The 24,897-nt window shown below is 37.4% G+C and overlaps 1 protein-coding gene across 1 annotated transcript in view; it reads left to right on the top strand.

Annotated features, from left to right (window-relative positions):
• The window catches only part of THEMIS (thymocyte selection associated), a 199,245-nt gene that overhangs the window by 101,037 nt on the left and 73,311 nt on the right, over positions 1-24,897 (top strand). The window contains exon 4 of the mRNA XM_046004350.1: positions 7,634-8,682. Coding sequence (XP_045860306.1) covers positions 7,634-8,682 — 1,049 coding nt within the window. The remainder of the gene's footprint in view (positions 1-7,633; positions 8,683-24,897) is intronic.

The following is a 24,897-nucleotide window of genomic DNA, read 5'->3' on the forward strand; positions in this document are numbered from 1 at the left end:
GCATGTGGCTGTCCAATTTTCCCAGCACCATTTTTGAAGAGGCTGTCTTTTTTCCATTGGACATTCTTTCTGCTTTGTCGAAGATGAGTTGACCATAGAGTTGAGGGTCGATTTCTGGGCTTTCTATTCTGTTCCATTGATCTATGTGTCTGTATTTGTGCCAGTACCATGCTGTCTTGATGATGACAGCTTTGTAATAGTGGTTGAAGTCCGGAATTGTGATGCCACCAACTTTGGTTTTCTTTTTCAATATTCCTTTGGCTATTCGAGGTCTTTTCTGGTTCCATATAGATTTGAGGATTATTTGTTTCATTTCTTTGAAAAAAATGGATGGTATTTTGATAGGGATTGCATTAAATGTGTAGATTGCTTTAGGTAGCATAGACATTTTCACAGTATTTATTCTTCCAATCCAGAAGCATGGAACATTTTTCCATTTCTTTGTGTCTTCCTCAATTTCTTTCATGAGTACTTTATAGTTTTCTGCATATAGATTCTTTGCCTCTTTGGTTAGGTTTATTCCTAGGTATCTTATGGTTTTGGGTGCAATTGTAAATGGGATTGACTCCTTAATTTCTCTTTCTTCAGTCTTGTTGTTGGTGTACAGAAATGCAACTGATTTCTGTGCATTGATTTTATATCCTGACACTTGACTGAATTCCTGTACAAGTTCTAGCAGTTTTGGAGTGGAGTGTTTTGGGTTTTCCACATATAGTATCATATCATCTGCGAAGAGTGATAGTTTGACTTCTTCTTTGCTGATTTGGATGCCTCTAATTTCTTTTTGTTGTCTGATTGCTGAGGCTAGGACTTCTAGTACTATGTTGAATAGCAGTGGTGATAATGGACATCCCTGCCGTGTTCCTGACCTTAATGGAAAAGCTTTCAGTTTTTCTCCATTGAAAACTGTCTTGGCCTGGGCTTTTGTTTGTTTGGAGATTTTTGATGACTGTTTCAATCTCCTTACTGGTTACGGGTCTGTTCAGGTTTTCTATTTCTTCCTGGTTCAGTGGTGGTAGTTTATTTGTCTCTAGGAATACATCCATTTCTTCCAGATTGTCAAATTTGTTGGCGTAGAGTTGCTCATAGTATGTTCTTATAATTGTCTGTATTTCTTTGGTGTTAGTTGTGACCTCTCCTCTTTCATTCATGATTTTATTTATTTAGGTCCTTTCTCTTTTCTTTTTGATAAGTCTGGCCAGGGGTTTATCAATCTTATTAATTCTTTCAAAGAACCAGCTCCTGGTTTCGTTGATTTGTTCTATTGTTTTTTTGGTTTCTATTTTGTTGATTTCTGCTCTGATCTTTATGATTTCTTTTCTCCTGCTGGGTTTAGGGTTTCTTTCTTGTTCTTTCTCCAGCTCCTTTAGGTGTAGGGTTAGATTGTGTACTTGAGACCTTTCTTGTTTCTTGAGAAAGGCTTGCACCGCTATATATTTTCCTCTCAGGACTGCCTTTGTTGCGTCCCACAGGTTTTGAACCGTTGTGTTTTCATTATCATTTGTTTCCATGAATTTTTTAAATTCTTCTTTAATTTCCTGGTTGACCCATTCATTCTTTAGAAGGATGCTATTTAGTCTCCATGTATTTGGGTTCTTTCCAAATTTCCTCTTGTGATTGAGTTCTAGTTTCAGAGCATTGTGGTCTGAAAATATGCAGGGAATGATCCTAATCTTTTGATACCGGTTGAGACCTGATTTAGGACCCAGGATGTGATCTATTCTGGAGAATGTTCCATGTGCACTAGAGAAGAATGTGTATTCTGTTGCTTTGGGATGAAATGTTCTGAATATATCTGGGATGTCCATCTGGTCCCGTGTGTCATTTAAGGCCTTTATTTCCTTGTTGATCTTTTGCTTGGATGATCTGTCCATTTCAGTGAGGGGAGTGTTAAAGTCCCCTACTATTATGGTATTATTATTGATGTGTTTCTTTGATTTTGTTATTAATTGGTTGATATAGTTGGCTGCTCCCACGTTAGGGGCATAGATATTTCAAATTGTTAGATCTTCTTGTTGGACAGACCCTTTGAGTAGGATATAGTGTCCTTCCTCATCTCTTATTATAGTCTTTGGCTTAAAATCTAATTGATCTGATATAAGGATTGCCACCCCAGCTTTCTTCTGAGACCCATTAGCATGGTAAATTGTTTTCCACCCCCTCACTTTAAACCTGGATGTGTCTTCGCGTTTAAAATGAGTTTCTTGTAGGCAACATATAGATGGGTTTTGTTTTTTTATCCATTCTGATACCCTGTGTCTTTTGATTGGGGCATTTAGCCCATTAACATTCAGGGTAACTATTGAGAGGTATGAATTTAGTGCCATTGTATTGCCTACAAGGTGACTGTTACTGTATATTGTCTCTGTACCTTTCTGATCTACTACTTTTAGGCTATCTCTTTGCTTAGAGGACCACTTTCAATATTTCTTGTAGAGCTGGTTTGGTGTTTGCAAATTCTTTCAGTTTTTGTTTGTCCTGGAAGCTTTAGATCTCTCCTTCCATTTTCAATGATAGCCTAGCTCTATAGAGTATTCTTGGCTGCACATTTTTCTCATTTAGTGCTCTGAATATATCATTCCAGCTCTTTCTGGCCTGCCAGGTCTCTGTGGATAAGTCTGCTGCCAATCTAATATTTTTACCATTGTATGTTCCAGACTTCTTTTCTTGGGCTGCTTTCAGGATTTTCTCTTTGTCACTAAGACTTGTAAATTTTACTATTAGGTGACGGGGTTGGCCTATTCTTGTTGATTTTGACGGGGGTTCTCTGCATCTCCTAGATTTTGATGCTTGTTCCCTTTGCCATATTAGGGAAATTCTCTCCAATAATTCTCTCCAATATACCTTCTGCTCCCCTCTCTCTTTCTTCTTCTTCTGGAATCCCAATTATTCTAATGTTGTTTCGTCTTATGGTGTCACTTATCTCTTGAATTCTCCCCTTGTGGTCCAGTAGCTGTTTGTCCCTCTTTTGCTCAGCTTCTTTATTCTTTGTCATTTGGTCTTCTATATCACTAATTTTTCCTTCTGCCTCATTTATCCTAGCAGTGAGAGCCTCCATTTTTTATTGCCCCTCATTAATAGCTTTTTTGATTTCAACTTGGTTATATTTTAGTTCTTTTATTTCTCCAGAAAGGGCTTTTATATCTCCAGAGAGGGTTTCTCTAATATCTTCCATGCCTTTTTTGAGCCCGGCTAGAACCTTCAGAATTGTCATTCTGAGCTCTAGATCTGACATATTACCAATGTCTGTGTTGATTAGGTCCCTAGCCTTCGGTACTGCCTCTTGTTCTTTTTTTTGTGGTGAATTTTTCTGCCTTGTCATTTTGTCCAGATAAGAGTATATGAAGGAGCAAATAAAATACTAAAAGGGTGGCAAAGACCCCAGGAAAATGCGTTTTAACCAAATCAGAAGAGACCCCAAATCTTGGGGGTCAAAAGGGGATAAAAAGAGGTTCAGAAAAAAAAAAGAAAAAAATTTAAAAAAGAAAACAAATAAAGAAAAAATATAAAGAAGAAAGAAAAATATATATATTAGATAAACTATTTAAAAATGTTAAAAAAGAAAAGGGTAAAAGTTTAAAAAAATTTAGCAGAAGAAGAAAAAAGAAAGAAAAAAAATTGAAAAAAAATTAAATTAACCCAAGACTAAAGAATCATGGGGAGAAAGCCATGAGTTTCGTGCTTTGCTTTCTCCACCTCTGGAATTCCACTGCTGTCCTAGGTATTGAACCTGCTTTCCTTGGTAGATGAACTTCGTCCTGGCTGTATTTTTTGTTGATCTTCTGGGGGAGGGGCCTTTTGTAGTGATTCTCAAGTGTCTTTGCCCGAGGCAGAATTGCACCGCCCTTACCAGGGGCGGAATAAGTAATTCACTCGGTTTCGCTTTCAGGAGCTTTTGTTCCCTGAACGCTTTCCATAGAGTTCCGGAGGACGGGAATGAAAATGGCGGCCTCCCAGTCTCTGGCCCAGAGGAGCCGAGAGCCAAGGGCCCCACTCCTCAGTGCACCCCCAGAGAACAGCACCCAATCACTCCCATATCCCCAGCCTCCAGCCGCGCTCTGAGCTCACCCAGCCTGCGACTGGTTCAAGGTAACCCCGAGCTGAGAGCTCAGTCCTCGACTCTGTCTTTGTAGCCGGCTTCCCCGTTCTAATACCTGTGAGCTCTGCAACATTCCAACACCCCCGATCCTGTGACCCTGTGAGACCTGGGGCCATGCTGACCCCATGTGGGCTTCACCCTGGTTCAGCCTCTTGAGCAATGTCCCTCAGTGGAACAATCTTTTAAAAGTCCTGATTTTGTGCTCCATTGCTCCGCCACTTGCCAGGAGCCGGCCCCTCCCACTGCGGTCTATCTTCCCGTCGTTTTGGATTCACTTCTCCTCCAGTCCTACCTTTCAGAAAGTGGTTGATTTTCTGTTTCTAGAATTGCTGTTCTTCTTCTCTTCGATCTCCCGTTGGATTTGTAGGTGTTTGCAATGTTTAGATAAGCTATCGAGCTGATCTCCTGCTACCTGATGTAGTCTCAGCCTGCTACTTCTCCTAGAGACCACTTCTTAAACAGAAATATAAATGCTTCAGTTATAATCCTGTTGATATGGTTATTATGGTATAGGGGAAGAGATGCATTCTATAATCCTGTATTTAGGTCTGAGTCTTTTCATGGCACTGTGCCCTAAGACCTTCACAAGTGCTTCTCAGCTTTCTTCCCCATGCCTCCTTAGATGAGATAGAATATGGCAAGTGGGGGCTGGAAGTGGGTATTTCCCTTCCCCATGTGGAAAGATAGGTTGTAATTGGGTATTTCCCTTCCCCTACGTCAGTTCAACTCTGGTAAAACCCAAGGTGGTTAGGCTGTGGTAAAATAGTTTTCCTTGAGGGCAGACCTTTTTTTAAGGAAAACTGAATGCTGTGACTTTTTCTATTATCCTGCTAGATAATAGCAGGATAATATCCTGCTAGATAATAGCAGGATAATATCCTGCTATTCTCTGATCTTCACCCTGAGAACCTGGTGGTCTCTTGGGAATAAACAAGAAAGTGTGGGGGGAATCCCCCTAAACATGGACCCCAGAAGTTTTATCTCTTAAACTTGTCTAGGCTTTGTCTCCAGCAAGTAGTCAATTACTCTTAAATTGTTCTTACTAGTTCTTGAATCCAGTGGAAGCTTTTGCTGCCAATAAGCAGTAAATGTGTATTAACCTATTTCTCTCATTTTGGGGATGATGGTTTGCTCTGTAACCTCAATTCTCTGATGGATCAAAGAGGAGTTGTTGATTTTCAATGCATGCACTATTGTTCCTTATTGAATCTTCTACTAAGGCACATTCATTGTTATTATTTTTATGCCTTAAAATGTCTAGATTGTTGTTCTACAGAAATTAAACAATAAAAGTAAAAATACTTATTGCACCAGAAAAGCCATTGAATAAGATAAACTACAACCCACAGAGGCATGTTTTAAATGATATATACAATACCTTCTATGACAAATAACAAGAGTATTAGCAGTAGAAAATTTTTTTCCCAAGTAAATTTTATGTGGAACTCTACTTATTTAACAGATCACATCCTTTAATGCTCAGTCAAGGACATTGTTCTGATAATAATTTTTCATTTATTCAATTCATTTATTGAGTACCTACTATATACCAGGCACTATTTGAGACACTGGGATATGTTGGTCAACAAAATAACCATAGATTCTTATACCCACAATACCTGTAGTGCCCAAATATAGTTTGGGACCAAGGTTACATTAGGGTCCCTATGTTCTGATGGATCAGTTCAGAGCCTGCAGAAAGCCCTTAATGATATCTGTTCTACCAATGTTTCACTGTTCCCTCAACTTGAGAAATGGCATGAGACTATGATGCTTACCTAATGCTAGTGCTACAATTTTTAGACCTCATTAATTTCTATCCAACTTGCTGAGATCATAGAGTTTTTAAAATTACCTTCAGATGCAGGGAAGCCTGTGGCAATAATCTTAAAACTTTGAGTATGTGGAGGACCTGGGTTGCTCAGTTGGTTAAGCGTCTGTCTTTGATCATAATCCCAGCATCCGGGGATCAAATCCTGCATAGGAGAGCCTGCTTCTCCCTCTGCTGCTCTCCCTGCTTGTGCTCGTTCTCTCTCTCTCTCTCTGTCTCTTTCTCTCTGTCTCTCTCTCTCTCTGTGTCAAATAAGTAAATAAAATCTTTTTTTAAAAAAGTTTTGGTATGCTAAATTTTTTACAATGAATTGGTGAAGGTAAGAAGTTCTTTTAGCCTTCTTTTTAATTTTTTTTAATGAAGCATTTTTATAGATTTTCGTCCTATAGACAACCATTGATTTTTTCCCCTTTTTTCTGTTCTCTAGTCAAGAATATAAAATACTGCTTTTTCATGTTATGCCTTCAGGAACTCTGTTACACAGTATGTGCAGATAATATAACACAACTTATAAAGTTATAGTTTCCAGATGCTGCATAAAGTTAAAATATAAAACGGAGAAAATTCTGTTTTCAGAATCTTCCAAATTATTTGTTTTCAAAAGCATGCAAGGAAGAAATTGTATTGATAGAAGTATGGCTGGAGATATTGGGAAACAACAGTGGATTGTGAAAATGCTATAAAACATTACATGGTAGGAAACTGTCGAGAAAATATAAATCATTATACAACTCTGTTAATAGAAACTGTATTTCTAATTCAAGACCATTTTAACAATCTATGTGGGATATTGCATGGAGAGCAGATAAATAATTTTAGAGCAATATTTTAAGTGTCTCTCTAGTCTCAAACAAAGACTTCTAGGATAGTGGGTGCTTAGAAAGAATTTGAGATTTATTAGTCCTCAGTGCCACATTAGGAAAAGAATACACTGGTTAGTACCCACCAGCTTACCTAAGACCCCTGAAGGGCTTCTCTGTGACCCATCCTGCGACTCCCCTTTTCTATCCAGGTTAATGGAACATCAGCAGAGAAAGAATAACTTTCACATTGGAAAAGCATGCATCTTGTTGTTTACTTCCATATGTTAGTCTGAAGTATCTTATGTCCCATGATCTTGCAGTGTTGTTCTGCAAGAGAATGGAATTTTGCATGAAGAATGTTTGTCTTGGGCCTTATGCAGGAAGGGTCTTATTCAAAGTACTGAAAATTTCTTTTAAGATAATTTCATATGTTATGGCTGGAGCTCAAGAGCATGACTTCAAATGATATTATAAACCTTCTGAAAAAGATATATACAAACAGATATATACTTATAAATATGCACATATATTTATCTATGTTATGTAAGATAAAACTATTTTAAAAACAGGAGAATGATTAACTCTAGAATCAGGAAAATAGTTATCCTTAAGTTATAATGAGGCGGATGAAATTTTGATAAGCTTCATAGGGCTCCAAGGAAGGGACAACTTAATATCTCTTTTGTAAGCTGAGCAGTGAGCTTATGGGAATTGATTTTACATACGATCTACTTCATTCTAAAATGTGAAAAAATGAAAGTCACATAAGAAGTGCTACATCATGAATGTCTGATTTTTTTCCCCAGTGGAATTTATCTATGACGCCAGTAAGGATTCTAATACCATCTCAGAGCAATATTTTGATGGACAAAATGTCATAATCTTTTTTTTTTCTTTCAGTCCGAAAGGATATAGTTCGCATCCTCCCCAGTTTAGATGTTGAAGTCAAAGACATTACTGACAGTTATGACGCCAACTGGTTTCTTCAGCTGTTATCTACACAAGATCTCTTTGAAATGACCAGTAAAGAGTTCCCCATAGTGGCTGAAGTCATAGAGGCACCTCAGGGAAACAAGTTGCCCAGAAACACTTTACAGCCTGGGAAAACCATTGTGATCCACAAAAAGTACCAGGCATCGAGAATCTTAGCCTCAGAAATTCGAAGCAATTTTCCTAAAAGGCACTTCTTGATCCCCACTAGTTATAAAGGCAAATTCAAGCGGCGACCTCGGGAGTTCCCAACTGCCTATGACCTTGAGATAGCAAAGAGTGAAAAGGAGCCTCTCCACGTGGTGGCCACCAAAGCCTTTCATCCCCCTCATGATGAGCTATCATCCGTATCTGTCGGGGACCAGTTTCTAGTGCATCACTCACAGACGACTGAAGTCCTTTGTGAGGGAATCAAAAAAGTGGTGAATGTACTGGCCTGTGAAAAAATCCTCAAAAAATCCTATGAGGCAACACTGCTCCCTTTGTACATGGAAGGAGGTTTCGTAGAGGTGATTCACGATAAGAAACAGTACCAGATTTCTGAGCTCTGTGCACAGTTCCACTTGCCCTTCAACGTGAAGGTATCTGTGAGAGATCTTTCCATCGAAGAAGACATTTTGGCTGCTACACCAGGACTGCGGCTGGAGGAAGCTATCACAGACTCTTATCTACTCATAAGTGACTTTGCCAGCCCCAAGGAGTGCTGGGAAATTCCTGTCAGCCGCTTAAATATGACTGTTCAGCTAGTCAATAGTTTTTCTGGGGACACAGGATCAGTTCTCGTCAGGAGTCTGGTTGAAGAGATCACCGAAGAACAGTATTACATGATGCGAAGATATGAAGGCTCTTTTTCCCACCCCCCACCTCGCCCTCCCAAACATCCCTCAGTGGAAGAAACAAAGCTAACCCCGTTCACATTAGCAGAAAACAGGGCTGTGGGTCTGCTTAAGTCTCCCAAGGTAAGGCTATGATTTTGTAGTTTTTCCTTTTTAGCATTTTTCTTGAGGCAATTTATTTCAAGTCTCCTCCGGGTTTGTTTTTTGCTTACTTTTCTTTCTTTCATGCCATATTTGAAATGAGCCTTTCTGATGCACAGTAGATGAATGAACATCAACAGAGCATAAGCTGTTGCAGCATTTTGTATTTTGATGCTTAACCAGTAGATGTGACAAGAAGTTTGTATTGAATTAGAAATAGCAGGGATGACATTTGGATATGATGACCCAAACTGCCGTCTCAATGGGTCTTGGTAATTAGGAATGTTTGATAAGTTGTCTCAGAAGCAAACCTCTTTTATTTTGGAAGTGCTGTTCTTTTTTCTAGGTAGAGTTGTTTTAATACTTCATCCAGGAAATGAGCATACAATAAACCTCCTTCTTCAGGGGGGTTACCAGTAGCATGCATCTATAACACATGTCTTCATTTTGTTTTATGTGCAAAAAGATGTAAAAATATCTTGGCAGAACTGTGTGTGAGCATATGAGCATCTGCCCACATTCTGCCTATCTGAGGATTGTAATCTTTAACAGTTCTATTGAAAAACAAAATCAATAAAATTGCAGACAGTGTGAGATCATAACAGAATCAACAACTCCATAACCATTGGAAAGATTTGGGGAAGGGAGGGGTTTCAGCTTCATTTCTACTTAAAGCCTGTGCTTCTTGAAAACTGCCTGCTGTGTGCCTGGAAAGCACTTGTCAGTACACCATGGAGTGTTAGGTCGTTTATCTGGCCGGCAGTGGTGCTGTGGTGTGTGGAAGGAGTGCATTCTGGCCTGGCAGATGTTGTGTGAGCAGCTTGGGGAAACAAAGCAATTAGTAAAACAAAGAGAGATGCTGTGTTTACTCTCTATACTCAGGAATGATAGCAGCCTCAGGCTTCAAGTATGTGGGTATGAAAATACTTTTAATTCTACATTTCAAAGAGTGTATTCTGAGTGTATGCTGGATTTTGGAAAGAATCTTCAAGCTCATCTTCAGAAGAAAGATAAAAGGAGCAGAAATTTCCTTTCCAGAAAAAACAATCTTGAAGGAGTCATTTTAAATTAAAAAATTGTTCCCAAATAATGTTGATTAACAGGCTGCTATTAATGTGGAGTGTGTCTGATTTCTACTGTTTAATATATTTTTATTGCTGAATGGAATGATGTAAGAGATGGAATGCTGGTCTCATTTTTAGTGGTAGGTAGAATAATTCCCCCCCCCACCCCCCTGCCGCAATACCTTCCCAAGATGTTCATGCCTAATCTTCCAGAACCTGTGACTATGTTACATTAGATGGCAAAATAGACTTGGTACATGTGCTCAAAATTAAGGACTTTGAGATGAGGAGATTATTCTGCATTAACCAGATAGGTCCCACTTAGTCACAGATCCTTAAAAGAACCTTTCCCAGTTGAAGTCAGGGTCAGAGAGATGTGACTCAGGAGATGGTCACAGGGAGACAGTGTTGTGGCTTTGAAGATGAAGGAAGGGAGAATTGAGTCAAGGGAGGCAGATAGTTTCTAGATGCTAGAAAATTTAAGAAAACATCCTCCCCTAAAGCCTCCAGAAAGGAACACAGCTCTGATGTGGTTTTGGAATATAGGTGAGGTATGGTGGAGTGAGGTCTGGAGCCGATGACCAAGAAAGATTCAGCCAGTCTTTTGTATCTTCCTCAGCTCTGTCAACACCTTCATTTTAGCCAGTGAGACTTATGTAGGATTTCTGACTTACAGAACTGTAAGATAATCAATTTGTATTGTTTAAGGCACCAAGTTTATGTTACAGCAGCAATAGAAAGCTAATATAAGACAGAAGTTAAGCATGAGGAATAAGTAAAAATTTTGCATAGAAAAATCTATATTTAAGTTAGAACTTGTTTTTTTGTTTTTGTTTTGGCAAAGTGGCTTTTCTTTTTCTTTTAAATGAATTTATCAGCTCATGTACTCATGGAGAACGTAAAGGTACAGCTAACTGTCCTAAGGACAGTTGGAAGGAGAATTTTGAATGTGGCCAAAGTAGATTTTGCTTTTCATCACAGAGTTACTTTCACAGACTAGTTTTACTCATACAAGGCACACTATGATAATGGTTCCAGCATCATATAGTCTCACCACTTGAGAAGAATATCATCTCTTTGTTTGTTTCCATTTTAAAAAGAGGGGGACTTTGGAGTACCTGCCTACTTCCTGGTTCAGTCGATTCATTGGCTGTCCCAACTTACAGTCAAAACTAGTGGGAAAGGAATGAGGACTATGTCTCAAATGGTAGAGATAAGTGTGTAGTATGTGAAGAACTGGAGATATCCATTACAGTCAGAAAGGAAGGAGTCGAACACTAAACTAAACTAAAAACTAAACTACTAAGAAAGCATTCATAGAAAAAAATATGGGCTACAAGTTTTAAAAATGTCATTTCACAGAATGTCAGATGAAAATGATCCAAGTGTTTTATTAGGAGAGAAACTCACAAAACAGTAAGTTATACCTAGGTTACTGACTTGGAGAAACCCTCAGACCCCCTCCTCAGTTTCTTTTTTATTCACACAAATGCCACAATCACAATACTTCTGACACCAGATATGTGAGTTTTCTGACACCAAACAGGTTGCTAACACCAAGTGGGTGTCCTACCACTTAACTCAATTCTGAAACTACTTACTTGGAGATAGCATCCGATGCCACATGTTAAGGGCTCAGTCCCTCAAGTCTGACCCCCACTTCAGATGCTAATTGCAAGTAGTAGGTCCTCGGGTTACCTACAACTTCCATCTGAGAAGGCTACAAATGGAGTTCCCACAAGCCCCTCCTCAGGTTCAGTGAGCTCCCTAACATGGCTCAGCGAACTCAGAAATTGGGTTTACTAGTTTATTAAAGGATGTGATAAAGAATAAAGATAAATAGTCAGAGGAAGAGATATGCAGGGCAAGGTCTGGTAGGGTCTTGAACATAGGAGCTTCTGTCCTGTATAGTTGGGATACACTACCCTCCTGGTATATGGAAATGTTTGCTAGCCTGGAAGCTCTCCAAATCCCATACTTTTGGGATTCTTGTGGAGGCTTCCTCACATAGGGATGATCAATTATTAACTCCATTTCCAGTCCCTCTCTCCTCTCTGCAGAATTCCAGAGTGGACAGTGGTGGATGGGCTGACAATTCCAAGCTTCTAATTATGGGGTGATTTTTCTGGTGAACAGCCTCCATCCAGAGTCACCTCGTTAGAATAAGAAAATATTCCTATTACTCAGGAAATTCCGAAGGATTTAGGACCTCTGTGTCAGGAACCAAGGATAGAGACCAGTATATACATTTCCTACTATCTTACAGTTACTAAAATAAAACTAATGCAATCTTTGACTAAATTCATAGGTGTAGGATTCCAGATCAACTTAATAATCACTAATTGCTAGTTCACTGGTCAGACCATAAATGGATTCTTTTGTCTATTTCTGAATCTCACTACTTTTTAATTTAATTTAAAGATTTATGTATTTCAGAAAGAGAGAGAGAGAGAGAGAACACACAAGCGGGAAGGGCAGAGAGAAAGAGAGAATCTCAAGCAGACTCTGTGCTGAACATGGAGTCTGACATGGGGCTTGACCTCAGGACACTGAGACCATGACCTGAGCCGAAACCAAGAGTCAGATGCTCAACCAGCTATGCCACCCAGGCACCCCTCTGAATCCTACTTTAAAGAATATTGAGTCATAGAAGTTTGTTAAATGTTGAGTTATTTGTTAAGATGTTAAAAAGTCCCAAAGCCATTTTCATCTGAGAAATAGTTGAGGGAACTATGGGATTAAACTTGAATAATACTGTTGTATACATTTAAGGAGCTACTCTGTGGCAAAGAATACATTCCTTTTTTTTTCTTTTTTTTTAAATATAATTTTAAAAAATATATTTATTTGACAGAGAGAGATCACAAGCAGGCAGAGAGGCAGGCAGAGAAAGAGGGAGAAGCTGGCTCTCCACCAAGCAGCGAGCCCAATGCGGGGATCGATCCCAGGACCCTGAGCCGAAGGCAGAGGTTTAACCCACTGAGCCACCCAGGTGCCCCCAAAGAATACATTCTTATTTTCTATCATAATATTGGCTAAGAGTCAAAGGGAAGACAATTTTGGTGTGTAATATGTGGAAATAGATTCCTTGTCCCCTAAAAGGTGAAAGCAGAAGCTAAGAAACCCTAGGTTAGAGATATTATTGGGACACTTGAGCTCAGCTGAAAGTTTATCAGTCTGTTGAGAAGGGTCAATAATTCTTTGTATATAAGTAGTTTCGTCAATGCTAGTGTAGTAGATAAAGAATTATATTTTCTCTGAAATCACTTTAAAATGGGAGAGAATGCTACAATTTACCAGTGCTCAGACCTACTGACCTCATTTTCAACAATTTTTCTTACCATGAAGATAGAAATCTGCTTAGCAGATCATTTTTGAAATATAAACAGAAGCTCTGTCAGTTTCTGCATAATCTACTTAAAAAGTCTTGCAACCAACTATTTCTTATCACCACAGTGTCATCCGTTCATATATTTCTTTTATGTTTCTTCTCATATCTACATTAAAGCTCTTCTATCTATGTATGCTTTTAGAAGTGATCGGTTAAAACACTTTTTATACTCCACAGGCAGGAACCAGTCATTGAAAACAAGCCTCTAAGATTTTAACTTGCATATGGAATATTGCTTTAAACGCGGAGGTCTGTTCAGAGTTTAAATATTCAAACCCACTTAACTCCTTAAAATACCTTATTCTATATGTAGATAAGAATATCGGATTCCTCATTATGTAAGTTTACTTATGCCTTCCCAGTGGGTCATTACTTTTCCGAGATCATTTCTTGCGCTGTGAAACAACAGGATGGATGCATGTGTTAACTGAGAGTACAGATATCCACCGCCAGTGATGAATCCTACAGGTTCATCTAAGAAGTTTAGAAATTAAGACTGTCTGAGGACAGGTTATAGAGACAGGTAAATAGAAAGAACTGTTTTCCAGGATAGAATTGCAACTGCTCTCTAGCTTGAGCAATGCCTAGAATAAGGAAGGATCGACTGTAGTAGTGCTTTGAGAATGATAATATGGATATGAGCAGGGGCAGGTGTAGGGTGTGTGGGCGGTAGATATCCCCGGAGATAACAGCACATCTTGAGACATGGGAAGTTTTCCATGGAAGGACTTTATTGTTTTGAAAACGTGATAACCGTTAGGGGGGATAATGGATGGGTTCTGAACAAAGGGATGAGAATGTCCTGAGTGACCCCTCAACATTCTTTTTGGGCTTAGGACAGTGTAGACATAACATCTTTAAGATCTTTGCATTCTGTTTCTTATCAGATGAGAACAGTGTCATAAAATGGCTAAATAAATGGCTGGGCTTAAAATTGTTTTCTAAATGTCAGTGTTGTGGGGTAGACTCTCCTTTCCTGAGGGTTAGTTCCTATGTCAGAAGTAGTTTCAGATAGTTTGAAAGAACATGTACTCACTGGGGTTTTTGCCTGTCGTGGATATATATGGCTATGACTTCTGAATGCCACATAGGAGAAATGTAACTTCTGTCTTCTGATGAAAGGGCCTATAACCAGATAGAAAAACAAACCTTTGGCTGAAAGATGAGATATTCCACTCCTTCAGAGACTGCACCTGGGACCAGAAATCTTGCATTTCACTAACTCTGTTTGGCCATTTAATGCCCAAGTGTCTACTTTGCTGCCGGAATTTCTAGATTTCTGTCGAGCAAGAACTCCCACAGGAGACATTAAGGCAAGGAGCAAGGGAGGCAGTAATGGCAAGGTGGTGTGATTTGAGCAGAAAACAAGCCCGGTACCAGAATTAGAGTGAGAGCTGAAAAAGACAGAGGGAAGCAGTAGTTTCTGGGAGGTGCAAAGACAACACTTCACCAGCTGCTAATGGGTGCTAAGACTCACTTCTGATCCAGTGTGACAGTTAGTGGCTAAAAAGTGTTAAAGGAACCATGCTCCTAGGGTAAATATAGATTGTTAGAGAATAGTATTATATCCTGTGCTTTTGTTTGTGTTAACCTGTTGGAGTGTAAAGACATTAAGAGTGTTTGGGTTTGTAACCAACTCTGCAGTTCTGAAGATTATCTACACGTGATGCATTCTCTCCATCTAACATAGAAGCTGTACGTCTGTTTCCCTGCAAATAGGGAAAAGTAATGTCTTAGCAGTCTTCAGAGACCAAAGGCAAAAAATGGTGGAACATGGACATACATAAAAAGCTGGGATTTTAAATCTGAGAAATAAGAAAGAGGGAACTTATGATCTTCCTTTAAAATGTTGACAAATTTAGCATATTTCCAGCAGATATTTGAGCTGTCCTCGAGGTTAAAGCACATACGGATTAAGACACCATGGGTTTTGAGTTGCCCAAGATCTGTAGCCTAATTTAAAGGCATGAGCCTGTAAACAGTCAACTAGAGTAGGAGCAAGTAAAAAAAGAGGATGGAGAAGGGAAAGGATGCATAAAGGAAGTGCTGAGTTGAAAATTAGCCAAACTCAAGTTTTAGCTGAAACCCTGCAGGTAGAACTCTGTACTCAATAGGAAGTGTGGAATAGTTATAGGTTCTTTTTGTGCTTCTGGAAGTGAGACAGTAAACAGAACTTTTAAAGTTTTCCTCTGGTATAATATATACTGTACTAATACTTACAGCTGGATAGCCAAAGAATGGCTTAAATGACTTTTAAATGAAAAAAATTAGTTAAAGTCAGGCATTAAGGAGAGATGGCCTGATTTTTAGGAAATGTCAACCAAAAAATGAATGTTACTCAACTAATAATAAAATACTTATTTTCTCTAGAGAGTTTATGTCCAAAGAACACTGTTTTCCTTCTGCGAGGCTGAAGTATAATCCTACTCGGAAATACTTGAATTAACCAAACTTTTGGCCCTCTTTGAATTTTCAACTGACAATATTCTCAGCAGGGGAGTGAGGAAAGACTGATGAAAAACATTAGTGAATATTGCTCCTTGCCTCCCTCTCCCATCTGTGGAGTCAAGAACTAAATACATCACCACATATGTGATTATCACATTTTTAGTGTTAGTGGTTATTATTTTTTAGCTACAAAAAAAAAGTCATTTAAAAATTTGTTTATTTTTCCAGTGGATTGGCAAAATGATTGAAAGAAATTTATAGTAAATCATTTCACATTAGATTTCTGGCTTTCACATAGATTAGGTTAGTTTTCATTTTTAAAAAACATTCATAACCTGGAAATCCCTGTTTAGAAATGACCGGTTATCACTGAAGAATCAGTAATTTGAAATGCTGACTGCACAGTATGTATAAAGTAAGGGCATGTGAATTACCCACTTCCTGTAATCCCTATAGGGATTCATTGATTGATTGAGTTGAGTGTTGGCTCACTAGATATTTAAGTTCTGTTGTTTGAGCTCACTTCCTTCAATTTCATTTTTTAAATTTTCAAAAAATCTAATGAGTAGTTGGAGAAATCTAAAGGAGGTTAGGTTAGTTCCAGCTGGCTTTGCATTTTCAAAATCTGATTTATTTGAGTTTTCCATTTCTATATCAGTTCTGAATTCATTTTAGAATAAAAACCTTACCTAGAAATAAATTGATAAAACATAGGCTATATATTTAAGCAAATAAGTTTTGCTACAACTCAGTTTCTTGCAAGTGAACCATTACTTTTAATCTTTTGGTGGTGTTTCCAGGCCTATATAAATGAAAACATTTATGTTTTATTTCCCAAACCAAATTTTCTGGGTAAATGTTAAAATAGAAAATGAGCACAAGAGTACTATGAAAGAATTCTTAAAGAGAGTCTTCCTAAAATCAGTATTTTTTTTTAATTTGATAAGTAGAAAACTGAAGAAGAAAAAGATTTATCTCACTACTAGAGGAGAGTAGTAAGTAAAAATGAACATAGAATTTAAGAGACTAGAGGTCCATAAAAACTCTAAAAATTCAGAGAAAGATATGATTCATGCTAATGCATTATTTAAGGACAATCTTTCAGCCAGCCTATTATAGCACTAAAAATTTTTTTTATCATACTTTTTCCAGAATCTAACTTCAATATGATCATCATGTCTTGGAAAATGTCTACCTAGTGCTTAGTTTTCAATATACACTTCTAATAAAACAAGTTGCTTTTAGATATTTTGTAAGACATGCCATTGTTTAAGATATTTACCATGAACCAATCACATAGCTATTTTAAAATCTGGTGAGGAGAGAAAAAAATAAGAGGAAATCCTATAAGATCATAAGGCCATTGACTACAAAATTAGCCAAATGGAAAAAAAAATATATATATATAGTGGTCTATGTTTATATAGATCTATCTATATATATATATGGCCATTGACAACAAAATTAGCCAAATGGAATATATATATATATACGTGTGTGTGTGTGTGTGTGTGTGTATCTATATCTCATAGACCACAAGTAATGTATAATAAGTCTATTGTTATTTATTCAAAGAATTGAAAAGTGCTGATTGTAAAATTGTGGAATTAAACAATATATAAAAGCAAGAAATATCTGTTCTAGTGTAAGAGAGAAAAAAGTAATTTTAACTTGTGATATTAAACTTACTTAGATCACTAAACTTTATATATCATTTGTCCTTATTGGAAATTCGTTGTCATTTCCAAGTGCTTTCCAAACCTTAAGATTTTATTTATTTATTTGACACAGTGAGAGAGACAGCGAGAGAGGGAATACAAGCAGAGGGAGTGGGAGAGGGAGAAGCAGACTTCCCGCTGAGTAGAGAGCCCAATGCGGGGCTCAATCTCAGGACCCTGGGATCATGACCTGAACGGAAAACAGACGCTTAACCGACTGAGCCACCCAGGCACCGCCCAAACCTTAACTAAAGTTTAAAAAGTGCATGCTTACTAGTTGTGAAATAGGATAAAACACAAAGTCGTGTGAATTGTGTAATCAAAGGATGGGAACTGCCCTGCCCAAGATATTTTTCTCTTCATTGTCTCTGGTTCTAGCTACCCCCTGAGCTGTAATCATTTCTGTATTTTTCCATTCACACTAGACTCTTCTTGAGCCAAATTTGCTCTCACAGGGTTGAGAGGCATCCTGCATTCAATAAAATATCACAAGGTCTATGATCCAAGCTGCTCAGTGTTCTGTAATTAAAAAACTACTTGCCCATTACTGAGCTCTTCCTCTGTTCCTGGCATGATGTTAGGTGCTAACATGTATTATTATCTTATTTAGTCCTTCACACGCTTTATGAAATGGATGCTGTATCCCTATTTTGCAGATGAGAAGAATAAGACTGAGAGGTATGTAGTGTGTTCTGGTTGGCAAATTTTGTGGTCAGTCCTTAGTTCTCATATTTTTTTTTTCAATTCCAGTGTAGTTAACATACAGTGCAATATTAGACTCAGGTGTACAATATGGTGATTCAACTTCCATACATCACCCAGGGCTCAATAGGATGAGAGCACTCCTGAATCCCTATCACCTATTTCACCTATTCCCCCATCTACTCCCTCTCTGATAACCATCAGCTTGTTTTCTAAGGTTAGGAGTCTGTTTCTTGGTTTCTCTCTCTCTCTCTTTTTTTTTTCTTTTGCTCATTTGGTTTGTTTCTTAAATTCCACATATGAGTGAAATCATGGAGTATTTGTCTCTCTGACTGGTTTATTTCACTTAGCATAATACTCTCTAGCTCCATCCATGCCATTGCAAATGACAAGATTTCATTCTTTTTTAATGGCTGAGTGATTTTGTATATACGAAATCTCACACCTTCTTTATCCATTTATCTATCAATGGATATTTGGGCTGCTTCCATAGTTAGGCTATTGTAAATAATGCTGCAGTAAACATCAGCATGCTTTTGTCCCTTTGATTTAGTATTTTTGTATTTTGGGGGTAAATGCCCAGTAGTGTGGTTACTGGATCACAGAGTAGTCATTTTTAACTTTTTGGAGAACATCCACAATACTTTCCACAGTGACTAGACCAGTTTGCATTCTCACCAACAGTGCACAAGGGTTACTTTTTCTCCACATCCTCACCAACACTTTTTGTTTTCTGTATATTCGATTGTAGCCATTCTGACAAATGTGAAATATCTCACTATAGTTTTTATTTGCATTTCCCTGATGATAAGTGATGTTGAGCATCTTTTCATATGTTTGTTGGCTATCTGTACATCTTTGGAAAAATATTCATGTCTTCTGCCATTTTTAATTGGATTATTTTGGGGGTGCTGAGTTGTATAAGTTCTTAAAAAGGGAACATACCTCAACATAATAAAAACCATATATGAAAAATCCATAGCTAACATCATACTCAATGGGGAAAACATGAGAGCTTTTCCCCTAAGGACAGGAACAAGACAAGGATGTCCACTCTCACTCTTTTATTCAACAAATTACTGGAAGTTCTATCCACAGCAATTAGACAATAAAAAGAAATAAAAGGCAACTGAATGGGTAAGAAAGAAGTAAAACTTCCACTACTCGTGGATAACATGATACTATGTATAGAAACCCTGAAAAACTCCACCAAAAAAAATACTAGAACTGATAAAGAAATTCAGTAAAGTTGCAGGATGCAAAATCAATATGCAGAAATGTGTTACATTTCTGTATAACAATAATGAAGCAGCAGAAATCAAGGAATCAATCTCATTCACATCTGTAAAAAAAATAAACCAGTAAGATACTTAGGAATAATCTTAACCAAAGAAGTAAAAGACCTGTACCCTGAAAGCTATAAAACACTTATGAAGGAACTTGAAGACAACACAAAGAAATGGGAAAACATTCTATTCTTATGGGTTGAAAGAACAAATATTGTTAAAATGTCCATAGTACCCAAAGCAATCTGCACATTTAATGCAATCCTTATTAAAATACCAACAACATTTTCACAGAGCTAGAACAAACAGTTCTAAAATTTGTATGGAACCACAAATGACCCCAAATAACCAGAGCAATCTTGAAAAAGAAAAGCAAAACTGAAATTATCACAATTCCAGACTTCAAGTTATATTACAAAACTTTAGTAATCAAAACAGTTTGGTACTGATGCAAAAGTAGACACATAGATCAATAGAACAGAATAGAAACCCTAGAAATAAGTCCACAATTATATGGTCAACTAATCTTCAACAAAAGAGGAATGAATAGACAATAAGAAAAAGTCTCTTCAACAAATGGTGCTGGGGAAACTTGTCAAACACATGCAGAAGAATGAAACTAGACCACTTTCTTACACCATACACAAAAATAAACTTAATATGGATTAAAGACCTAAAAGAGAGACCTGGAACCATAAAAATCCTGAAAGAGAGCCAGGCAGTAATGCTTCTGACACTGGCTATAGCAACATTTTTCTAGAATGTCTCTTAAGGCAAGGGAAATAGAAGCAAAAGTAAACTATTGGGTCCACATCAGTATAAAAATCTTCTGCACAGTGAAAGAAATAATCAACAAAATTAAAAGGCAACCTCCTGAATAGGAGAAGATTTTGCAAATGATGTATCAAATAAAGGGTTAGTGTCCAAAGTCCTTATATTATTTGAATACAAAACAGTAAATGGCATAGTTGAACACTCCCTCCTTTTTGAAATCCATTCTTTGTTTTCTGGAACATTGTACCCTTCTGGTTTTCTTGTACTGTAGTGGTTGAATTTCCCCTGGGATTTTTCACTGTCTCTCCCTCTTGTGGTCTCCCTTAACTGTAAGTATCTTAAGTGCTTTAGAGCTTAATCCTTAGTATCCTCTCTCTGAAGGCTCACTTTTTAAGTCCCCATCCTTACTCACAAATTCCTTATTTTATACCTATAAAATGCTCTCAGAATTAGTCACATGTATGGATTTATTAAGAAAAGCAACTGGAAGTAGACTCATATTTTTCCTTTAAAACCTACTTTAATGTGCTTAGATGTCATCTTCTAAAGAAAGTTCGGTTTTTGAGAAATCATAGTCTGTGACATTGTGTCTGGTCTGTTGGAATTATCAGAGGTCAGAAAAGTGATCGGGGAGGACAGACACTTCCTTTTGATGTTATTCTTGTAAATGCTGGTTTATCATGCTTAGGATTTTTTTTCTTTAACTGCTTCAGTGGCAAAAAGTTGGAGAGTACCTTAAACTATGTAAGAGATGTTAGAATTTTACGGAAGGCCTAAGGCCATTCTTGGCATCAGCAGAAAACTTTTAGTAACAATTAAAGTTCACTGAAATAAATGTCAGGAGCTGGACAGCAAACAAGGACTAGGACCAGTCATTTTGGAATTCCACACCAAGTAGGTGATAACACAAGGTCGAGAAAGACTATCAAGACTTTTCTTCAACAAGGGAGAGATGACCTTATTAATGAAAAGAGGACTAATATGGATCACTATGTTAAAGAGCTCAGAATAATGGACACATCCTTATTAAGCCAAGAAAAATTCAGAGTGTATTACTGCTACATAGAGAAAACTAGAACTATGTAATTGCAATAAAAGATTGAGGAGAAAGATTTTAAATTGATTTTAAATCTTTAAAAAAGATTTTAAATTGTTTGCATTTCTTTAGATATTACTATAATTGTATATTGCATGTAAAATGTTCTTTAATTATTTATATCTGTAATTATTTTAAAATGTTAAGATAATGATTATTATTATAATTGTTTACACTTATTTTAGCTCCATAGATGCAAAGCCTTAATTGCATGCCATTTGCTATGATAAGCACTGGAGACACATTAAGAGAATGAAGCACAGTGTCTAAACTCAGAAGACTTTCTGTCTAATGGATTAGACACAGGAAGATAATTTCATTATGAAAACTGGAAGACAAGAATGTTCTTATTTGGAGACAGCATGGATTTGGGGGACAGTTTATTATGATGTATCAAAAATTGGGATTGAGCTCAGAAAAGGATATTTGGATGTCCGGTTGAAGTAAGTGAGTTTAGACAAGTAAATCAATTAGATGTACAGTGATGGTTACTGTGATCCAGCCAGAAGGAGTCTCAGGTGTTTGTGATAGTGTGTAGACATAACTCTATCAGGATCCTGGAGAGGTTTATAATGGCTGTAGTGTAGAGCGATATTATGAGGGTGGAAGAGCAAATAGGGCCGAATCAGGAAAAGTGTGTCATTACCAAGCTTCTTAGTTCAGGCTCATAACTAGTTTGGTTCATTTGTCAATTATTCTGTTCCAGGTGAGGAATTCAACTCCCTCAATATCAACTTCTTAGGTTCTCTGCCACACTGTGCCCTCCCAGCCTTCAGGGCTCAGTCTTCCTGTTACTAGATCTCTCCTTTGCCTGGTTCAGCCATGAAGTGATCGTATGACTATAGACCCTTCTCTCCTGGGCTAATCTCTTAAAGATTGCTAACTCTGCTCTTGGGAACTCCACCCACCATCCCTTATCTTTCAACTTTTTAGTCATTTCTTCCTTTCTATTTTGCCACGAGTTACCGTTTTTTTGTTTTTTGGCTTTGTTTTGTTTTGTTTTTCCTGAACTTCCACTCCTTTTTTGACAATAGACCCTAGTGCCCCATTAAGCCCACAGCTAAAACATTAGCACCTGAAACAAGCTAGTTCCCATTTTCACCTCACCCTCCTAAAAGAAATGGTGCATTCCTCTAGCACAAAAGAGAATGAAGACCAACAAAATCAGTTGTATTCCATATTAAAAAAAAAAAGTCTAGTCCTTCCTTAAACTGGTCTATTTTTTAAAGAATCTGTACTTTCTATAAGAGGATAGAGGAAAAATGGAGGGTATTTTAGAGTTCCCAGTAGGGAAATAATAATAAAATTTCTGTTTTAGATACAAAACATTTAGAAAAGACAAGTTTATAGAGACAGAAAACAGGTAAATGGTTGACTAGGTGGGTAGGATTAGAGATGGACTGCAAACAGTCATGAAGGAATTTTTTGGATGATGAAATTGTTCTACACCTGGATGGTTGCCCAACCCTTTACATTTATTAAATTCATTGAATTGTACATTTACAATGGTGAAAACATCAATTATACCTTAATAAATCTATTTAAATGTCCATTTTGAAAAATCTAATTATAGAGCAGATAATCAATTCAGATAGAAGTCGTAGAACATTAGAAAGCCAAACTACCAGTATCAGACAGAGAGCAATGACTGCCTCTGTGACTGGAAGACAAATATTCAAGAGGTTTTAGGAGATAGTGTTTATATGATCCATGGTTAACTAAGTGTAGGGAATAAGAAAGGCACAAAATAAGGAAAATATCCAGATTTCTGATGTAAGCATCATCACCATGGATGGTGGTGAAACTCATTAAAAAAGGAGCTCAAGACGCAGATAGAAGGGTGGTTTTTCAGGGGCAAGATAAGAGTTTCATTTAAAGTATGCTCAGTTTAAAATGTCTGTGAGATGTCTGAGCTGCGATGTCTAGTATGAAGTTGATGATGGTCTATAGCTGAGGAAAGAATTCCAGGCTGAATCTGGTGATTCAGGTGTCAGCAAATATAAATGGTAAATGAAGTTCTGTGAGAGGATGAGATGAAACTGGAGAGTGTGTAGCTCACGAGGAAAAACAAGATGTACTTCTGTGAGGAAATCCAAAATATGAGACAAAAGAAGTCATTTAATTATAGAAAATTGCAGTATATGTCTATTTTAGGGTGAGTATAACTTTCCCTTACCCCTCAAAGTAGAGGGAAACCAGATAATACTGAACAATAAAAGGACAGCTATACCATCTTTAAAAAATTAACATATTAATCTTTCTTCTATGTTTCTGATCTTTACGAAGGTCACTAGCATCTATTGAGTAGCCTAAAGCAGACATCTAGGAACAGTCCTTCCTATTTTTGCCTCTTCCCACATATCAGTCATTGAATCCTATGGATTCTACTTCCTTAACATTTTTAAATATATACTGCTCTACTTCAGGTTCTCATCATTTCTCTTCTGGATTATTGAGACCATTCCTAATTAGTCTTTTTATGTTTGGTGATATTATATTCAAATTTATTATCCACATCACTGATACAGTTAACATTATAAAAGAAAAATCTTACTGTGTGATTCTCTTGCTAAACATTCTTTGTGACTTTCCTTTAAATTTTTTTTTAAATATTTTATTTATTTATTTGACAGAGAGAGACCACAAGTAGATAGAGAGGCAGGCAGAGAGAGAGAGAGGGAAGCAGGCTCCCTGCTGAGCAGAGAGCCCGATGCGGACTCGATCCCAGGACTCCGAGATCATGACCTGAGCCGAAGGCAGCGGCTTAACCCACTGAGCCACCCAGGCGCCCTCCTTTAAATTTTTTATTATCTGTCCCTTATTTCATTCTCAAGCCTTACTTCTCTCCATGCCATACCTCACATTTATACTTTACCATAGTGGATTTGCAGTTTGCAAAGACTATTCTCTCCTGAGTTCCCAATCTTTCCAAATGGCATTTTATAATTTTTGTTTGTTTTTTTTTTTTTAATTTTTTTTTTTTTTTAGATTTTATTTATTTATTTGACAGATAGAGATCACAAGTAGGGAGAGAGGCAGGCAGAGAGAGAGAGGAGGAAGCAGGCTCCCTGCCAAGCAGAGTGCCCGATGCGGGGCTCGATCCCAGGACTCTGGGATCATGACCTGAGCGAAAGGCAGAGGCTTTAACCCACTGAGCCACCCAGGCGCCCCTAATTTTTGTTTGTTTTTAACAACCAGTTATTAAGGACTTACTAAATGCTAAATAACTAAATAATTCTTATTAAAATCTTTCCATGTCCATATAAATGTTATTATCATTTCCGGTTTATAGACAAGGGACCTGAGGCACAGAGAATAATTGCCCATGGAAAGAGAGCTATCAGTAAGTGTTAGAGCTAGAATTCTAAACTATCCTTTGTCCTTCATCTAAGTTACTATCTCTTATTACCTATTCTAAGGAAATTTCCTTGGCACCCTACCTCCCATCTGCTAATTCGCGGGTCCTTGTTCAGTGCTCCTAATTTGGGTTTCCATAACAGGCCTTGTGAACTGCTATCATAATATTTACCTTTAAGTGTTAGAACATCTCTCTTATTATCTGTCAGACCCATTAGATACTTTGTTTCTTTAGGCCTAGAGATATAGATGTAAATATAAATAAATAAATTTATTTATATATATAATATATATAATATAAATGTATTATAATATTTATTTATGATTCCTTGGTATTTTATTAAAGCTTCTGGTTCAGAAC

Source organism: Meles meles, chromosome 5, assembly GCF_922984935.1.
Source record: "Meles meles chromosome 5, mMelMel3.1 paternal haplotype, whole genome shotgun sequence".
Lineage (NCBI taxonomy): Eukaryota > Metazoa > Chordata > Mammalia > Carnivora > Mustelidae > Meles > Meles meles.